Source organism: Stylophora pistillata, chromosome 5 (genome assembly GCF_964205215.1).
Source record: "Stylophora pistillata chromosome 5, jaStyPist1.2, whole genome shotgun sequence".
NCBI lineage: Eukaryota > Metazoa > Cnidaria > Anthozoa > Scleractinia > Pocilloporidae > Stylophora > Stylophora pistillata.
The window spans coordinates 7099071-7116782 of NC_142523.1; the positions used below are offsets into that span (position 1 = coordinate 7099071).

At 38.5% G+C, this 17712-nt stretch overlaps 3 protein-coding genes and 1 pseudogene across 7 annotated transcripts; 1 reads left to right on the plus strand and 3 right to left on the minus strand.

Annotated features, from left to right (window-relative positions):
* Positions 1–660: 660 nt before the first annotated feature.
* On the minus strand, positions 661–3756 carry LOC111325019 (ras-like GTP-binding protein RHO). 3 transcript variants are annotated; one of them, XM_088759659.1, is made up of 3 exons: positions 3510–3756; positions 3247–3391; positions 661–2658 (listed from the first exon to the last, which is right to left on the minus strand). In XM_088759659.1, exon 3 carries the CDS (start codon positions 2636–2638, stop codon positions 2033–2035), a length of 606 nt encoding a protein of 201 aa, XP_088615785.1. In that variant the 5' UTR covers positions 2639–2658; positions 3247–3391; positions 3510–3756; the 3' UTR covers positions 661–2032. The 3 variants fall into 3 exon arrangements, with proteins under 3 accessions (XP_088615785.1, XP_022784452.2, XP_088615784.1); XM_022928717.2 differs by having other exon boundaries at positions 3175–3391; XM_088759658.1 differs by lacking the exon at positions 3247–3391 and having other exon boundaries at positions 3510–3755.
* Positions 3757–5380: 1624 nt separating this feature from the next.
* LOC111325037 (ras-like GTP-binding protein RHO) lies at positions 5381–8121 on the minus strand. Its single transcript, XM_022928734.2, has 2 exons — positions 7962–8121; positions 5381–6748 (listed from the first exon to the last, which is right to left on the minus strand). The coding sequence occupies exon 2, from the start codon at positions 6732–6734 to the stop codon at positions 6144–6146; it is 591 nt and encodes a 196-aa protein (XP_022784469.2). The 5' UTR covers positions 6735–6748; positions 7962–8121; the 3' UTR covers positions 5381–6143.
* Positions 8122–8682: 561 nt separating this feature from the next.
* On the plus strand, positions 8683–10700 carry LOC111325039 (ras-like GTP-binding protein RHO). Of its 2 annotated transcripts, none has more exons than XM_022928738.2 (2): positions 8683–8978; positions 9802–10700. In XM_022928738.2, exon 2 carries the CDS (start codon positions 9826–9828, stop codon positions 10399–10401), a length of 576 nt encoding a protein of 191 aa, XP_022784473.2. In that variant the 5' UTR covers positions 8683–8978; positions 9802–9825; the 3' UTR covers positions 10402–10700. The 2 variants fall into 2 exon arrangements, with proteins under 2 accessions (XP_022784473.2, XP_088617643.1); XM_088761517.1 differs by lacking the exon at positions 8683–8978 and adding an exon at positions 9009–9408.
* On the minus strand, positions 10641–12697 carry LOC111325038 (ras-like GTP-binding protein RHO pseudogene; annotated as a pseudogene). Its single transcript, XR_016001871.1, has 2 exons — positions 12539–12697; positions 10641–11806 (listed from the first exon to the last, which is right to left on the minus strand). The product of XR_016001871.1 is annotated as a ras-like GTP-binding protein RHO pseudogene (transcript).
* Positions 12698–17712: the final 5015 nt, after the last annotated feature.

The window sequence follows — 17712 nt, forward strand, 5'->3', positions numbered from 1 at the left end:
TCTGTCTTTCGGTTCTATGCGGTCAATAAGCGATGCGTGACATTCGAGCAATTCGTCCCGTGACAAGAAGTGTTCGAGAACATGTAATCGGAAACATCGAAACAAAAAGTGCCTAATCTGATAAGTACGTTACGGTGCCGAACTAAAACCATTTTTTGAGACGGGAAGAAGTACAGGTCTTTCCTTCTGTTTATTCTAGAATTTTCTAAGAAGAAGCTATATTTATCTCGGAAACAAGTACGCCCTGACTTGAAACCGCCCGTGTCGTGGTTTGGCACGCAAACGGCCCTTTCACCCATTAGACTGAAAAAATTATGAAGTTTTTTGTAATTTACTTGGCTAAGTATTAACGCACAAAATTAATCTACGTTTTGTTAATTTTTTCCCCGAAAAACTGCTTCCTTTCATATCTTTCAAGACACACCGTTACGTAAACCCTATCGCAGCGTAAACCGTAGTAGCAGCCGGTAGTACAGCGGTCGTTTCATAACACGATGTCGCAGCTTTATTAAAGCTTATTAACGCTCAGAGCAGACGTGATCTTTGTACGCCTCCAGACAAATGTCATAGCGGCTGTCTGCAAAAAAAAAAAAAAAAAAAAAAACACTAAAACGCCTCCTACTTGAGAAAAGGATAACAAATAATATTTGTGAAGCTTAATTTGCGTGGAAAACAGGAATTTTAATCACACGGATAAGACTGAGAGGATTAGGTTAACCCGCCCCAAATCGTCAACTTTTGTAATCTTTTCATCGTTATTGCTATCATTCTTGGTATTATTTTCATTATTAGAAGATAACTATGCAATCTTAGCCTATAAGTTGCAGATTATTGTATCGTAATGAATAAATAAGTCAATATCTAGGAACAATTTGAAAAAGATTCATCTCTGCGTGACCAAATAGCCCACGGAATTGAGGTAAAAAAAAATTAAAGTATAATGGATTACAAGACTTAGATAAACATTTGGAACTTATGACTATAATTCTTGTTCTTTACATCTCAGAATAATAAATTTTAACATTTCAGTAAATATTCGGAAAGTAAAACATGCAGTTGGGGAATGTTACCTTGAAAAAATCACGCGGTTTTCCGATCTCGGAATCTCGTCAGCCTTTAGTATCGCATTTCTTTCGAAGTTTTCAGGTCTAACATTTTTACTTCTAGCCGTGTTTTAAGCTAAAGTAGCTCAGAGAAATCGTCTTGAGCGTCAGAAGTCTGTATATGCCCGTTATCGTTTAAAAGTATTGCGATGCAGAAGCTAAAATAGAGCAAAAACAAACGCCGAAACTTGAGACAGCATCTCTGCTTTAGCCTGCGGGCGAGCTGTCAAGAGCGAATGCGCCCCATTGCAAGTTCGCCCACAACCACCTTTGTGAGTTCGCCCTATAAGGTAAAACAAGTAGCCCACACCTTTACCAGTTCGCCCCGAAAATATTTTCACTCGTTTCCCTACCAAAGAAGGTATTAATTCTCTGTTGAAATCAGGATATTTTGGAGACCAATATGCAACAGGGGGCGAACTTGCAATGGGGAAAGTTCACCAGTTTTAGAAATACCCCTCCCACCACACCCATGATGTTTTTTTACTACTTATCTAACACCAAATTTTTGCATCGACATGTTATTACATGTTGTTATGTGCATGTTATTACTTAATGTGAAGTATTTAGAATCTACGTGCTTTGAAATACCGAGTATTTCGCTGCTTTCTTAAGCTCTGGCATGGATTTTTTTTTCTGAAACAAAGCTTGAACACCCATCCCTCTGTCCAAACTTCCTGAATCCGCCTCTGCTAACTGAGGTCAAACTCGTTCCCACGGCCTTTTCCCCGCCCCACCTCCTACGAAGGGAAAAGGCCCTGGGAACGAGGTTGAACTGAGGCGGATCAACTCCAGTATCTGAACAACTGCGCACCTACCTCTCTCCTAATCCAAAACAGCTGTCAACTGTTAACAACTTGTTGGAGTTAATGTTAGTTCAGGGGAGGAGTAGGTGTGCAATTACTGTGATTTAGAAATGCAATAACCAGTTACAGTATTTCACATTTATGTCTACGGCAACGGCGTGGTAAACGCTTACTGCGTCTCGTTGTCTCCAGCGAAACCCTAGCAGCCGTTTCAAATACATCGCTAACTCCTTCCATAGCTTTAGAAGAACATTCCAGGTATAAATGGGCGTTGATTTTTTGACACATCGCAAATCCTCCCTCGCTGGTAACAGGCGCTTGCTTCAACTTCCATAGCTCGTTTATCACATTTTTGTCGTTTCTCAAATCTCTTTTGTTACCAACCAAAATGATTGGCACATTGGGGCAGAATTGCCTTACTTCAGGAGTCCATTTTTCAGAGATGTTTTCCAAACTGTCAGGACTACCAATGGAGAAGCACATCAGGATAACATCAGCCCCATGATAAGACTGAGGCCGCAATCTTTCGTATTCCGCTTGTGCTAGAGTGTCCCAAAATCCCAGCCCAACTGTGTCTCCATCAACTCTAATCACGGCCCGATAGCCACCGTCAAAAACTGTTGGCACAAATTCTTCGGGGAACTTTTTGCACGCGAATGAGAGCATAAGGGAAGTTTTTCCACAGCCACTATCACCTACAATTACCAATTTTTTATCAATGTATGACATGATCAGTGAATTCCTTGAACCTGCAAAATTAAGCAGAGAGGATATTTCACACGAAACCCTTTGCTTGAAAAGTTTCTCGCCTTGTTTCTCTGAAATCTCCCGTTCCCTTTAATACTACCAAAGATGCTCCGATGGCTTCCAGTAATTGTCGAAGACGCTCCTACGACTTCCAAGTGTTTCTAAAGACGTTTGCCTGTTTTAGGATGGATTAATTCCCCACCATGATCCATATTTTGGAGTTCTTCTTTAATCAATCATGACGTTTTTAGCTGACTCTGGCCATATTTGGCTCGCATGGAAAGCATGTTTCCTGGCGAGCGAGAACTTAATCCGATTCCGATCAAATGTTGGATAAAGGTTGATGCAATCGAAGAAATTTAAGAATGAAGAAATAAGAGATAGAAGGGGTAAGAAAATAAAACAAACCTCTCCCCTCCCCACTCCCCCTCCCACTCTCCCCTCCCCACTCTCCCCTCCCCACTCTCCCCTCCCCACTCTCCCCTCCCCACTCCCCCTCCCCACTCCCACCGACTTACTATTACATCTTTCTCCTGACCACTTCATCCCAAGTACACTTTTTTACTCTCTCTATGCTTTCCCAGCCTCACCAATTCCAACTTGGTGGCTTTAAGTAAGTACTGTTCATGTAGCTTAGTCTTCTTTGTTGACGCGGGTTTCGCTCTTAAAAACGTTAGTCACGCAAAAGTTGTTTGAGTCGTTTGGAGCTTTGCGTGACATGCTGCTAACCATCGGCTGCGAAAGAGATTATCTGATGAGTCATATATTTGTTTACGGACATTCTGGGAAGATTTCAACCACTAGCATAGTTGTACGTAAGATTAAAATTTTGGCAATGAAATTTTCCGCTCACCTCAAAGAAATGTAACCACCAGACAACCTTCTTATCAAATACAGCTCGTCGCGTGACCTAAAAATCACAGACCTAGCCTATAGATAATCCAATGACGGTTTTGGGTAAACTTTCAAGCGCCTTCATTTTATACTGTTAGAGCAGAGGAGTTATTATTGGCCACTGATGAAGACATCAAGGAAAATCCCTGCGGTGTAGCCTTTATGCTTTCAGTTGACAGAAATAGATTTGGCACTTCTCATCGTTTCAAGATTGTGTTGCGCAACTTAACACAGCTGACGTCATTTCCGCTTCCTCGATACGTAAGTGCATTGAGGATATGACGTGTAAGATTATGGGATGGGGAATATTGTTTCTCCTTTGCAAATTTCTGATTTTCAGATCGTAAGTTTTATAGACTCGATTGCCTCATTGGAGAAATTGTCCCCGTTGTTGTTATTTGAGGATTACTTTGGAAATTTAACGCTAACGAGATGGGCCGACCGTGGGGATTTGAATAAACTGACTTTCAAGACAAGAAACCAAACCAGCTAGCCTGATACCCTTGCGATAAAACTCATTCCGTTTGAAGGGGCTTTCAATGCACAGTCATCTAGGGTCATTTAAGTTGTATAGTTTGTTTGATTATTTGTCTGTTAAGCCCTCTTAACCCTGTCACACTCCCAAGAGACAGAGCTGAATCGAATAATGAAAAGCTACGTCAGCGGGTATGCGGTCAACAACGCGGGCTCAAGTGTCCTATGTCTTAAATTTAGCGAAATTAGCGGAAAATAATAAGGGCTGACCTTTAAAACTGAGGAACTCTATTTTCGTCGAAGGCACTTTCCTATTTCCAAAGGTTTAAAGTAGAAAATTAATTTTTGAAAATTTTTAGGGGGTGTACCAAATTTTTGGAGGTTGTTCTGTAAAAGAAAAGCGGCAAGGTAAACGACGCCTCGAAGCAACAGAATAGGAAATGAACCATGCGAACGACTCAAAATCCGTGTTTCCGCGACAAAACCTAGCGCATGTGTATATGTTATTCAGCTCTGTCCTCTAAGAGTGACCAACACAGAATATCTCCTTACAATATTAACACAATATTAAGCAAACAAGAGATAAGAAAGTCAGGGGATTATTAGTTGATCCGATACCAAATTCTCCATATTAACATCGTAAGGATTGTGTGACAGACGGTAGGGAGAAATTACTAATTCGATCTTAGAAGTGAAAAGGGTTAAATAGCTGGAGGTAAACCGCGCTTAGAAATCTACTGCCAGGGTAGAAAATAGTAAGGTGGCAAAACAAAACATTACAGAACGAGGATGTCAACACCAGTGCCAACCCTTAGAATAGTTAAATTGCAAACAAACAGCTGACTTTTTCCTGAAGCTTTTGTCAGAATAGGACGAGTAGAGTACCCAGGAGTCTGTGACTAACAGTTTCGACAAGGTCACACACGAAACGATAGTAATCAATTCACATTCCCGTAAAAGCCACCCAATGCCTTATGATGGATAAGTTATGGACGAAAGAGTTTTTGCGTAGGGTGAGCTGAAGGAGGAATTTTCCAGCGCCACTGAAGGGGAGAAGGGTGGGGAAATTTACAGACTGTGGCGTCGAGAAGAGAAAGATTTCGCATGCAACGGCGTATAAAATGTCTTGAGAATTTCCCCACGGGACTTCTACGACCAATCGCATTTCTGCCACGAGAGTGCGCAGTTATCTGACTACTAATTTGACATGCAACGGCTTTTAAGGCCTTTTAAGCAAGTGAGAAATTCATTCCCACCATTTATCTTGTTTTCCTTTTTCTTGAATCTGTTTTTAGTTATTATGAATTTAACTATTAATTAATATATTTGATGTATTTACTGAATCCCTCACTCCAGTGTGTGTCAGCAGTCAGTCATTTTAATTGTAGATATTCGTTAAAGTTCAATTTAACTTTGACCTGACTTGGCTTGCATTGTTCAGAATAAACTATTGAAACAATATCTCTTTTAAGGTAATGCATTTTTCTCAAAATAGATCTCTGTGCATGATCTTCTTTGAAGTCCTTCGAAAATTTTGACCACTTCATGATCGTGTATGTTTTCTAGCTTCTAGCTGGAAGCATTTAGCTCTCCAGTCTCTAAGATTGACTTCCAGTACAAACCTAGATTGCAGACGACCAACGTAAAAATTTTGGACTACAGTTTTCAAGATGTGCAGTCGATGCGACTCTCCTGAGCAAATAAGCATGTGACTGAGAAAAAAAGGGACTCAACTGACATGAAGGTTCCGAAAAAAAATCTGCAATCTTCAAAGCGATGGCAAAGGAATTAAAATCAAAACTTGAGTGCCAAAATGGTTCATAAAAATAAGTTTCATCTTTTAATATTATTGTTTTTAATAACTTGAGTGCCAAAATGGTTCATAAAAATAAGTTTCATCTTTTAATATTATTGTTTTTAATAAAACTATGTCTATATCCGAAGAACATCGCTAAAGTCGAATGATAGCTGAGAAAATCCAGTCAGTATTTATTGCAACCAGTGCCGTTCTGATTATTTTTAGCTGAAAGAGAAACCGCTCTTCTTAAGATTTTTATCTTGGGCATCCTGGGTTCCATTCTACGCTACACTCTGCTGCAAACGCCATCTCGCTGAATTTTCAAAATATACGACATCTTTGAAATCGTTTATTAGGCTTGTATAGTTTCGTCTTGAGTGCAGCCCTGGCAGCCGTCTCGAACACATCTCTTACTCCCTCTCTTGTTTTAGCAGAACATTCAAGGTAGGCATGTGCTTTTACTCTTTCACTTATAACGGATCCTTCCTCACTCGATATCGGTACTCGTTTATAAATCGCCAGCTCTCTCTTCACATTTTCGTTGTGTCTTAAATCTTTCTTGTTACCGACCAAAATGATTGGTACATTTGGGCAGAAATGTCTTATTTCAGGGGCCCATTTTTCAGGTATGTTCTCAAAACTGTCGGGATTATCAACAGAAAAGCACATCAAGACAACGTGAGTATCGGGGTAAGACAGAGGTCGAAGTCTATCGTAATCTTCTTGTCCAGCGGTATCCCAAAGTGCTAGCTCCATCATTTTCCCATCCACTTCCACATCAGCGACATAGGTGTCAAAAACTGTTGGCACATGAGTTTCGGGGAATTCATCTTTGGAAAATACATACAGGAGGCAGGTTTTACCGCAGGCGCCATCCCCTACAATGACCAGTTTTTTCCTTACGGCTGACATTATGAATTCTCGATCTACAAAGCGAGGAAAGGAAATTAATAACTATCTAGCGTACTTTATATTAAAGTTAGTTTAACAATATTACGTAGCCTGTTATATTGAAGAAAAATTCCTATTTTTAAACTGAGATACATATGTATGAAAGCGATCCTCGCAGTAATGAACACTTCTTAAGTAGGTAGTAGTGAAAATAAGACCTGAAAAAAATATAGGCCTCTACGGTTTGAAATCCATGACCTCTATGATGCCGGTGAAGTGCTCTACCAACTGAGCTAACAAGTCAACCGGAAATTGGTCATTATGTTGGTTCGCATGAAACCCGTGAAGGGATGAATTTGAATTTAATAAAAGACAAACATTCAGTGAGTGCAACACCAAATTCTCCTGAGCAATTAACCAGTAAGTGTATAGCAGCTAGATTGGATTCCTCGATATATATTTTAAGAGAAGCCATGTTTTTGTTTGTCTATAGATACCTTAGCCCAGTCAAGTTTTCAAATTCATCACTTCCAGAGAAAGCTGCGGTCCTTCTAAATACTCAGATACCAAGAGAGCTTGCAGATACGATTGTAATTTGACAGGAAAACCAAACGAATCGAGTTCTGGTTTGATTATTGATTATTATTGGCTCATTTATTTTGAACTGAACTAAAGGAAATTTTCCGTTTTGGATCAACGGTAAGAACCAGTTATTAAAATTTTTGCTCCACTTAGGCTAAAGAAAAGGTTAAACTTTGGGTATATGATCGATTTTGTCCAAGAAACAATGACCATAAACTTTTCAAAGAATGGCACTGCACGCATCTATAGTAACAGTAAATTCATTTCAATAACACGAGCGTGCTTTGCGTTCAATATTACTTCGCCCGTAAAGCATTGAGGCGTAGAAACGGGAACCTTCCCGCATTGAAAACGTTAAAAAACAATATTTTTATGCTTCAGTCATGGGTTACTCGCGATATAAAGAACTGGGGTACTTTGAAGAACACTCTAAAAACTAAACTATGGGTTGCTTGGCCAACCGAGAAACATATGCTCTCTCTTAACTTAATTCTCGAGTGCGTCACATATCGATGAAGACACAGCTTTCGTACGAACCATTTGTTAATCATCCATGTTAAATTCACGAAGATTGTAGAAGCTTTTTATATCAGACAAAGATTCTCAGTTGGAGAAAAATAAATTGAGGAATTGACCACACTTTCTCAGTCATTCCTTAATACGTACCTTTATAAAAATTTCTTCGGACGAGGACGTGCTTGAACAAGCTTGAAATAGGCAAAGTGTTTGATATTTGACTTCGAAGTCGAATGTGTGAATGAGAGTTAGCTGTCAGATTCGCGAATTTATTTCATTCGAGCGGAGGAGTTATTATTGGCAACTGTGTATGACATCAGGGAAAATACCACTGGTTTACTATGAGGGCTTTTCATTGGTTGAAAACCACTCATCTATTTTTCAATTTTATACCCGGGCTTGAATGAACAGAAACACCGATGACTCATGTTTTAAATTTATGCAAACTAGGCTTACGATACATAATTATGCCAATCTATCAAAATTTCCTTCACATCTTGACTGTATTTAAAAAATAGAATCTATCGTGTTTATTTATTTATTTTTTGACAGGCATATATATATATATATATATATATATATATATGAGAATTTAGATAGAATAAAATAGACGAGAATAAAAATAGTCATAGTATCATTGTCATAGCATGTTTTTAGAATTGTTCTCGAGTTTAAAAAAAATGCTTTCCTTTTTTCGCGTCAGGATGTCATGAAAATTTCATACGTTTTTGTAACCACTTTCTTTCAAAATGCGTCTGTTTTTTCGAGTGCTTGTCCTCGGTCATTACTGACGTCGAAGGATGTAATTTGATACGCTCTATCTGAAAACAGCCACAGATATAAACGCGTTTCCTGTTACTATCGATTTCATTTCTCTTGAATCCCCCTTGGGTCCGTGAACAGCCGCTTTTAAACTATCATTTGTTTAACCAAAACTTCATGCTGAAATTCTGTTCGAAAAAAGTAAAACTTTATCGTTGAAATAATTTCTTGTTGCTTTTAACGATGAGTGCGAGACGAGACTTGCGTGACACAAAGGGTGACGTCATCTCTGCTAGATCATTTCCTGTTGTGAAACATCTAAAGAATTCTTCTCGCACGTTTATCAATTGTTTCACAGTTTCATTTCACTGATTTTTTCCTCTTCATTAAGCCTGTGGTTTTAAGGTAAGTTAAAGAGTATGTTTCTACGCTTTGCTTGTATCATCAATACAATAATGACAGATAGTCCAACCAAACACGAATTTCGCAACATTGCAAGGTCCGGCGGGTACGATACTTACATTTAACGTGCAGTTTTGAAGCCTTCAACAGTAAGGAAATTAGTTAGGGAATCATCTTTTTTTGAGTTAAAGCTTTGTGCTCTGTTTTGCGTTTTGTGATAAAAGGGTATTCACCCGAAAATAATTTCAAATTATTTATTGGTCAAAAATTATATCTGAATCATTCGGGTCATCGAATCTGTCGACCCTCTCCCGAGAGACTGGGGGGAGGGGGGGCTGGTGTAGAGAATCGGACGCCATATGGGATGGATCTGGAAGGTGTATCGATTTTATGAGGTCACTCATTTTGAACGAACGGATCGCCAAATCGCACAGTAAGACAAACTACTTGGTTGGTTTGAAGTGTTAGGATAGCTCAGCTTGACCTTGACCCTTTCTCGCACAAGATCGGATTGAGGGTCTCAGTAGGGAAATGGTTTTTACGGCAAATAGGGAAATGGCCATTTTACCGGGCCGGAGTTGTTCAAATGAAACATTCTTACCACTTCTAATTTCACTTGACGTAATGCTGATTAAACCATTTCAAAAGAAATATTTTTCCAAAGTTATTTTATTCTATACAGCGCAATCAATATCGTTGACACTGAAACGTACGAGGAGGCTAGGCTTTACCAAATTTTGTTTGGAAGGGCTGTAGGTCCACCTACCTCCCCCCCTCCCCCCTGCTCTGTCTATGTAACAAGCTTTCTATTTCACTTTTATCTCAGTCATTTGCAGATCGAGGATAAATCATGTCGGTAGTTAGGAAAAAGTTCGTCATCGTCGGTGACGGTTTATGCGGGAAGACCTGCCTTTTGATGACTTTCTCCGCTGGCAAATTCCCTGAAGGATACAAGCCTCGAACAGTTGAAAACGATATTTTTAACCTCAGCGTTGATGGCAGGACAGTAGAGCTTGAGTTTTGCGATACAGTTGGAGAAGATGATTTCGACAAAGTTCGACCTCTGGCATATCCTAACACAGATGTGGTCGTCATGTGCTTTTCCATTGAAAGACCAGAGAGTTTGGAGAGTATCGCCAAAAAATGGACACCTGAACTAGCGCAGTTCTGTCCTAAAGCACCGATAATCATTGTTGGGAACAAGAAAGATCTTAGAGATGACCAAGGGATTAAAGAAACGTTAGCGAAATTAAATCAGTCTCCTGTGACAAGCGAACAGGGGCGTGCGATGTGTGAACGAATTAATGGACATGTTTACCTTGAGTGTTCCTCTAAAACTATGGAAGGAGTTAGAAATGTATTTGAAACGGCCGCAAGAGCTGCTCTTTTGAAGAAGCGTGATCGTAAGAGATGCTATATGCTCTAAAATCATCAAGAAATATCAGATTTTTCAACTTCTCAGATCTCATTAGTAACTCTCCCTTCAGGCTACTAAGCATATCTTTAAGGATTAGTTGGGAGAATTTGAAGTTACCGCTGATAGGCGCCCAGAACATTCCTTCCTTAGCTGCGCCGCTAGTGTGGCTTAAAAAGTGTTATTCAGTTTTAATCGTTATAATGCTCATCTGAATATTGTCATAGAAAAAGTAAATATTACCATTGTAATTGATTTAGAACATTGTTTATTTTATATAATTTCCAATAACATCAATATCATTGCATTCACACTTTTTCTTGTGAAAATATATCTTTTATGAAAATAATCTTACTTTTCCACTAGAATCTTACATCTGTAAACTTTGATAGGAACAAACCTATCGAGGACAACCAAACCGTATAAAAAGATAAGAATTTTGAATCCTTTCATTAACTTTGAATTTGACCAAGAAAAGCTACAAACAATATTATGTCGACTTTTCAAGCAAAATATAGTTTTTCTCCTTAGATTGTCTGGAATTCAAACTTTTCTATTTTTCTAATGGATCTCATCAGACACAAAAGCAGCCATGAGAAAAAAAGAATATGAAAAGTTTAAATCAAACGACTTAGAATCGTACAGGACTTTTTTTTTTCTCGTCATTTTTAACTGTAGACACAAACATGACAACCATTTGTACTTAAAACGTTTCAGCGCGTACTGACTTTAAAAGTAAACTTGGCGCTTGAGCCCCAAAATTCAGAGAGATTTTAAATATTTCTAATGCTGTACTTCACATCTAGCTATAGTATACTACATTTATACCACGGTCGAGGCTTGTATAGTTTAGTTTCCAATGCAGCCTTGGCGGCCGTTTCAAACACATCGCTGACTCCCTCTCTCGTTTTCGCAGAACACTCCATGTAAGCATTAGCTTTGATCCTTTCAAACATTGCTCGTCCCTCTTCGATAGTCACAGGCGCTTGGTTGAAATTTGACAACTCCTTCATCGCGTTTTTTTCGTGTCTCAGGTCTATCTTGTTACCCACCAAAATGAGTGGAACACTTTGACCACAAAAGTGCCTAACTTCAGGAACCCACTTCTCGTGGACGTTTGCTAAACTGTCAGGACTATCAATGGAAAAGCACATAAGTACAACATCAGAGTTAGGATAAGACAGAGGTCGCAGTTTGTCATAAGACTCTTGACCAGCGGTATCCCATAACTCTAGCTCCATCATTTTGCCGTCGACTTCAATGTTAGAGACATCATTCTCGAAAACTGTCGGAGCGTGAAACTCAGGAAATATGCCATGAGAGAACACAGAAAGGAGGCTTGTTTTTCCACATGCACCATCGCCAACAATGACTAATTTTCTTCTGATGCTCGACATGAGGCCAGCTGGTTTTCAATCTGTGCGAGAAAGAGACATGAGATTTGATTTGTAACTCTCCCTAGCCCCCTCTCTGCTGTTATATACTTTGTTAGTCTTAAATCAATTCAATCTCAAATCAAAGTAGGTTTTTTTGTCAGCATCAGTTTGTGTAACAATGTTTTTTAGAGAGTGATTAAGGAAACGTTCCATTTTCTTCACTTCTTACATGCAGGAGTTAAAAAAATTTAAGAAACACCAAACTCATGATAACGTGATAAATTGAAAATCCTCCTGAGTCGGATCATCTCAACTCACTTAGTTGCGTAGGAAAAAACTCGAGTACTCGAGCCAAGTGGAGGTTATCTTGGTTTTCGTAACATTAAGCAACTACAAGTATCACTGCTCTCCCCTGGATGGGATGCTGATCCACCGCAAGGCTACCCCCAAGCATTTCATTAGACTTCCCTGAAAATTCGCCGTATCTTGTCGATGGTTGTGTTATTTCTTTAGTGAGCAAAGCCACTCATATGCCAATTGCGACTGTTACATTCATGAAACACAATGTATACAATACACCGAATTACATTTACTATAGTGGTTTACGTACTGACTAGATATTGACGATAAGTTTAAAATATTATCAAACATAGACAACATCAGACTCTAATCACTGAAGCCTGACACAAACCTTGCGATATTTTTTTTCTTCAAACAGTTAGCTATTGCTTATAGTAGTAGACGCCGGCAATTCCATATAGATGTCAACTTACCCTTACAAAATTAAAGCAACAGGGCTCTTCTTGACAGACGCAGTTCTGTTAGAGGATTTACCGGTCAACGAACGCCGTATGCTGAACGTAAGACTATCTCATGTAAGTAACACTGACTTTTCAGTAAGCCTCAAATTTATTATTTCACAGCGGATTGTTTATTATTGGCAACTGACGTAACACTTAAGTTAGACCTTGGGGAAAATCCCAGGGGTTTTATGCTTTATTTCCTCTAATTAATAAAAAGCATCGTTTATCGTTTATCCGGATATAACCAATGACATAGAGTGTCTTATCGCGAATCAGCGTGTAAAAATTTTACCCACCCTACATCTTACCACCAAACGGTTTACTTGAATTAAAAAAAGAATAATAATAACAAAAAAATCTCCTTAGTTTTGAGTTGTTTTATTAATTTCTCATTGAAAGTAAACATCATCAGCTATTTTTCCATTTCTTATAACAATCTGTTTTAGGTGTCTAACACTGATTATAACAAAGCTTCTGATTCGACGAACGTAGGGACTTAAAATAGCTTCAGATATAAATCTGACCGGAAAATGAAAACGGTCGCATTTACATTCATCTTTTTGGAACAATAACATCGATTGAATGTACGTGCACTGCGTTTGAAGCAAAAGAGTGAAAATTTCTTGCTAGGTGATAAGTGAAAAAGTATACATGTTTCTTTAGGACGGCATTTAAAATTTATTTCAAACGAAATCCTCAACAGCCGAGTATCTTAAGATTACACTACTTTTGATGTTGTTACAATGGATTGACGAGCTTTCGAAGCCCAATAATAAGTCATTTCTGGTTGCTCGACCTTCCCTTTTGTCAAGGCGTCCTCTAAAACTCATTTTGGTATAACATCAGTATTTTCTATCAGCCTCCTGTTGCGTTGGACGAAGGAGAATGCTTACCCTTCATGGGTTTTATTATGGCCTGGATTTTAATATACCGAGATAGAAATACCCTTTCCTAGGCTAATTGGTAACAGGACTTCGTGATCGTCCGATTCGCTCTGTAATCATATATGAGTGATAACAAAATAGCGCGAGAGTCCGATTTGTTCATCACAAGTATGATTACATTAAAGACCGAATTGGACGACACGAAGTCTTATAACCAATTAATCATAAAAATTACAATTTCCTAGAGACGAGGGATAGCCATGTTATGAAAGGCAGAGGCAATTTGCTTAAAAGACTGACAGAGGAGATGTCCGATAACACCTTGGAAAGTGAATTGGTGGAAAAATAGGAGTTTTTTTTTAAACCAATCACAATCAAGGTAATTGCATTTTTTTGTGATTATCACTGGTATAACTACCAGTCCAACCTGTATTAAGCGGTCACCCACGGGAAATATGGGAAGAAATACAGGTTGAAATATAGGTTGAAATACAGAAAAGGGAGCAAGGTTGGCGTAGTGGTGAGAGCGCTCGCCTTCCACCAATGTGTCCCGGGTTCGATTCCCGGACCCGGCGTCATAAGTGGATTGAGTTTGTTGGTTCTCTACTCTGCTCCGAGAGGTTTTTCTCCGGGTACTCTGGTTTTCCCCTCTCCTCAAAAACCATCATCATTTGAATTTATTTGATTTAGAGTCTATTTAGATTTACAGACGACCCCACAAGCTGTTCAGCTTTAAACATTATCGTGTCTAAATAAAGGTGTTATTATTATTATTATTATTATTATAAGGGTGATATTAGAAACGATGAAAACGCAATTTTATGTCACAATTGATCACTTAATGTTCAAAAACTCGCTCAAAAATACTACTTACATTTAGATAGGGAGATCTGAAATAAGGATTAAATTTTTTGTTTGTTTCATTTGAGTGATTCTGCCCAAAGTGATCATTCAATACAGGTGAAATGCTTGATTTCAATTGTGTCTTTAAACTCTTGAAAAAGGAACGGCGATACACGTTCCTGTGGTTTATGAAAGTTTTAACATTTTTTTTATCAGTTTAGAGGCAATTTACCAGCAAAATACAGATAGCGAATGTCGACATTTCTAATCTCAAAATCACGAGAAAAACGACAAATCAAAAGAGCGGACAAAGGATGGCTACAAAAGGAAAGCATTTAAACAGATTGAAAATCTTATAAATAGGGATGTTACCAGTGAAAGCCGTCAATTTTTGTTTCCCTCGATGCTTCGATCAGCCCAACTTGGGAATACGGCGCAGATTTTCCAGTAGAAACCTGACTTAATTGCCTTCGATATTTTTTCCTAGGAGTAAGCTAAACAAGAGATCTATTGAGCAGGACAATAGTTTAGCACAAGCATTTTAAAACCTTGTACAAATCTTCGCCGTTATCTGCAAATCAACAAAATTATTAATTCATTTTTTAATTGACTTCTTCATCAACGCTCCACGCACTCCGCACTTTTGAAATGCACGTGTTGAGCGTTGGCTTTCCTGCCCTTTGACATTTTTAAGTCTCGCAACCATGGTGCTCGTTGCTCAGTTTCGCTGTCATTTTCTTCAAGTAGCCATGAGCTTCCCGGGATAATAATGCCTTTTTCTCCTGCACTGGTGAATTAAAATACCTGCCAAGACGTCCAAAAGAACAAAAAGAAATTATCAAATTGTTTTATCTTTGATGATTAGGACGGAATTTTGCAAAGAGCGGTCTCAGGTGATTAAAATTGATTGATTTACACTGTTTTATTGTTCCCTCATGCTAGATGGTACAGGGGAATCCTTGTTTACAATATTTGCCTCATTAGCATAGGCAATTCAGTTTCTGATGGAGCTTAAAATAAATCAGTTCTGAATATTGAAAGGTCAAAGTACGATTAACTCGGCCAAAGAATACGAGCCTGATGCATTGAATACTTTTTGTGCAACAGGGGATTAAAAACTCAAAATTTTACATAGAATGTATGAGCTCGTTAGCGCTTTTGCCACCCAGAAATCTTGCAGTTTTTGATTTTCAAAGCATATACCAGCGAACCATTCTTGCTACAACTTCAATTCAAGCTGCAATGCATTGCTATGCCTATTATCACTGTTCAAACTCGTGCCAGATCCTCAAGCTGGTTTCGCTCTCTACAATGTTCCTTCAAGTGTATAATTAAATGGTGATTTTAATAGTGTATTTTGGCCGAATTCTCCCGCGTGATACATACGAGCAAAATAAGACGTTCAAATTGTATGCCTTACTTTCATTGAGATTCATCCAATCACCTGTTCTGCTTTGGTTCAATATTTTTCCTCTACCGAGCTACTCCGAGGTGTTTTTCAAGGTCCTGTTTGTCACGAGTTTGTTGATGTTGTTTGTCACTGTTTCAAGAAATAATCCAGACCATGAAATACTTCAAGTAGAACCACTGATCACCGAAAAACGCGTTCCAATCGCCATGTGCTTGCTGCTGTGCTCATTTCTCGTTTACCGCGGCGCGCTATCAGTAAACTGGGATTTTGATGAACCCGAAGTTGCCAACAAAGCGCTTTTTGTCTTCACCCCGAAATTTATATTTGGGTTATTCTACTCGTAACATTCTGCGATTTGATCGAATTTAGATCAAAAGGAGTTTGAGGTAAAAACTTTCATAATTTAGATGGAGTTTACTCCAAGGATAATCCCCAAGTTCCCCTCGCAATTTTTTGGATATTTTAATTATGAATAAACACGTATGATACTTTAAAAACACATTCACATGAAACCAGTCGCTGTGATGAAGACCGGCATTTCACAGATACTGGAAAAATTAGAATTAAACTAAAACGGAAGTTTTCAGAGTAAACAGCGTTTAAAGACTGTTAATTGTATGCAAGGGGATACCCAAGGTACTACAAAAAAGCAAAACAAAACAAAAACAAAACAAAAAAACAATAATTACTAAAATTGCTTTATGTTTGATGACCAGGACGGAATTTTGCCAAGGGCAGTCTGGTGATTAAAAAGCATAAACTGATTTAAATAGTTTTAATGTTCTCTCATGCAGGTTAGTCTAAATTCGGAACGTCATCAATCCACAGTCTGTCAACCTGTGAGAACCTTGTACATAACCTTTGATTGTACTAAGGTAACTGACGAGATATTTGATGTCCAATCATGGGTTTGAGATTTGTCAGTTCTTTTAGTTTTGGCGGATTTCATTGCACTCTATTGCGATTTGGAAAAGCTGTTGCGATGCTATCGTGACAAACTGATGTCCAGAGTTCTCAGAAAATGCAGGTCACGGTGCATCATCTAAGACGAAAACCAGCTTACCATTCTTGCTACAACTTCAGTTCAAGCTACAATGGATTGCGATGCCCGATAATTACCGCTCAAATCAAGTTCGTGCCAGATCCTCAAACTGGTTTTGTTGTGCCAATGATTACGGAGCTCATTACCGCTCAAATTCGTGCCAGACCCTCAACCTGGTTTTGCTTTCTGTATTGTTGCTAGAAGGGTTTAATTTAATGGCGAGTTTAATAATGTATTTTGGCCCAATTCTCCCGTGTGAAATTGATATTTGGACTCACTCAACCTCAAACATTCTGGTATTTGATCGAGTTTCGACCAAGAGACAAACGAAGATTTAAAGATGAAAACTTTTACTGATTCAGAAGGAGTTAACTCTAAGGAGAACCTATATGTTTTCTTGTATATTTTTAGTATCTTAATTATGAATAAAAATTTTCACAGATGACCGAGCCATTTTAGTTCTCGAGCATCGGATAAAATTCTTCGTTTGTCTATTAAAAGCTCTTTTTCTGCTATGTAAAAATTTAGTGAGAATTTCGCAGAGAAAACTACCTACAGAACACAACAGAACGCAAAAAATCGCCATCTTGGATAGTGTAGGTTCTGTTACAAAGTGCGGAGCCTGATGATTTTAGCTATTTGTTGTAAATATCTTACATAAAATGTCTGAAAGGTTTTCGAGATTAATGTTGTTAGTAGGAGTAGGGATATTTCTAAGTGATGAAATTAAAATCAGAATTGATGTGCTTCTGTGCGCACGCTCAACCGTGACCCTGTCCTTTTAAGGTTTTCGCTCGTTTTAAAGTGTCTATACGGCCAACAGGGTTTTTTATTGTTTTGGTACCTCTTTAACCTGTAAAAACGTATTCTCAGAAAAAAAAAGTTGATTCTGACGCCTCTTCACCCTAAAATCGAGCTTTAAAGTTCCCGTTTCGGCCACGCCCAATGAAGTTGACCGCGTAAG

What these genes read in the sequence shown, in the direction of transcription:
- LOC111325019 (XM_022928717.2), bottom strand. Translation starts at nt 3,202, where the DNA reads ATGAAGTGGTCAGGAGAAAGATGTAATA. An exon ending in GTCAGGAGAAAGATGTAATA is followed by an intron (nt 2,659 to 3,174) that starts GTAAGTCGGTGG and finishes TTAATTTTGCAG; the next exon opens with GTTCAAGGAATTCACTGATC.
- LOC111325037 (XM_022928734.2), bottom strand. Translation starts at nt 6,734, where the DNA reads ATGTCAGCCGTAAGGAAAAAACTGGTCATTGTAGGGGATGGCGCCTGC.
- LOC111325039 (XM_022928738.2), top strand. Translation starts at nt 9,826, where the DNA reads ATGTCGGTAGTTAGGAAAAAGTTCGTCATCGTCGGTGACGGTTTATGC.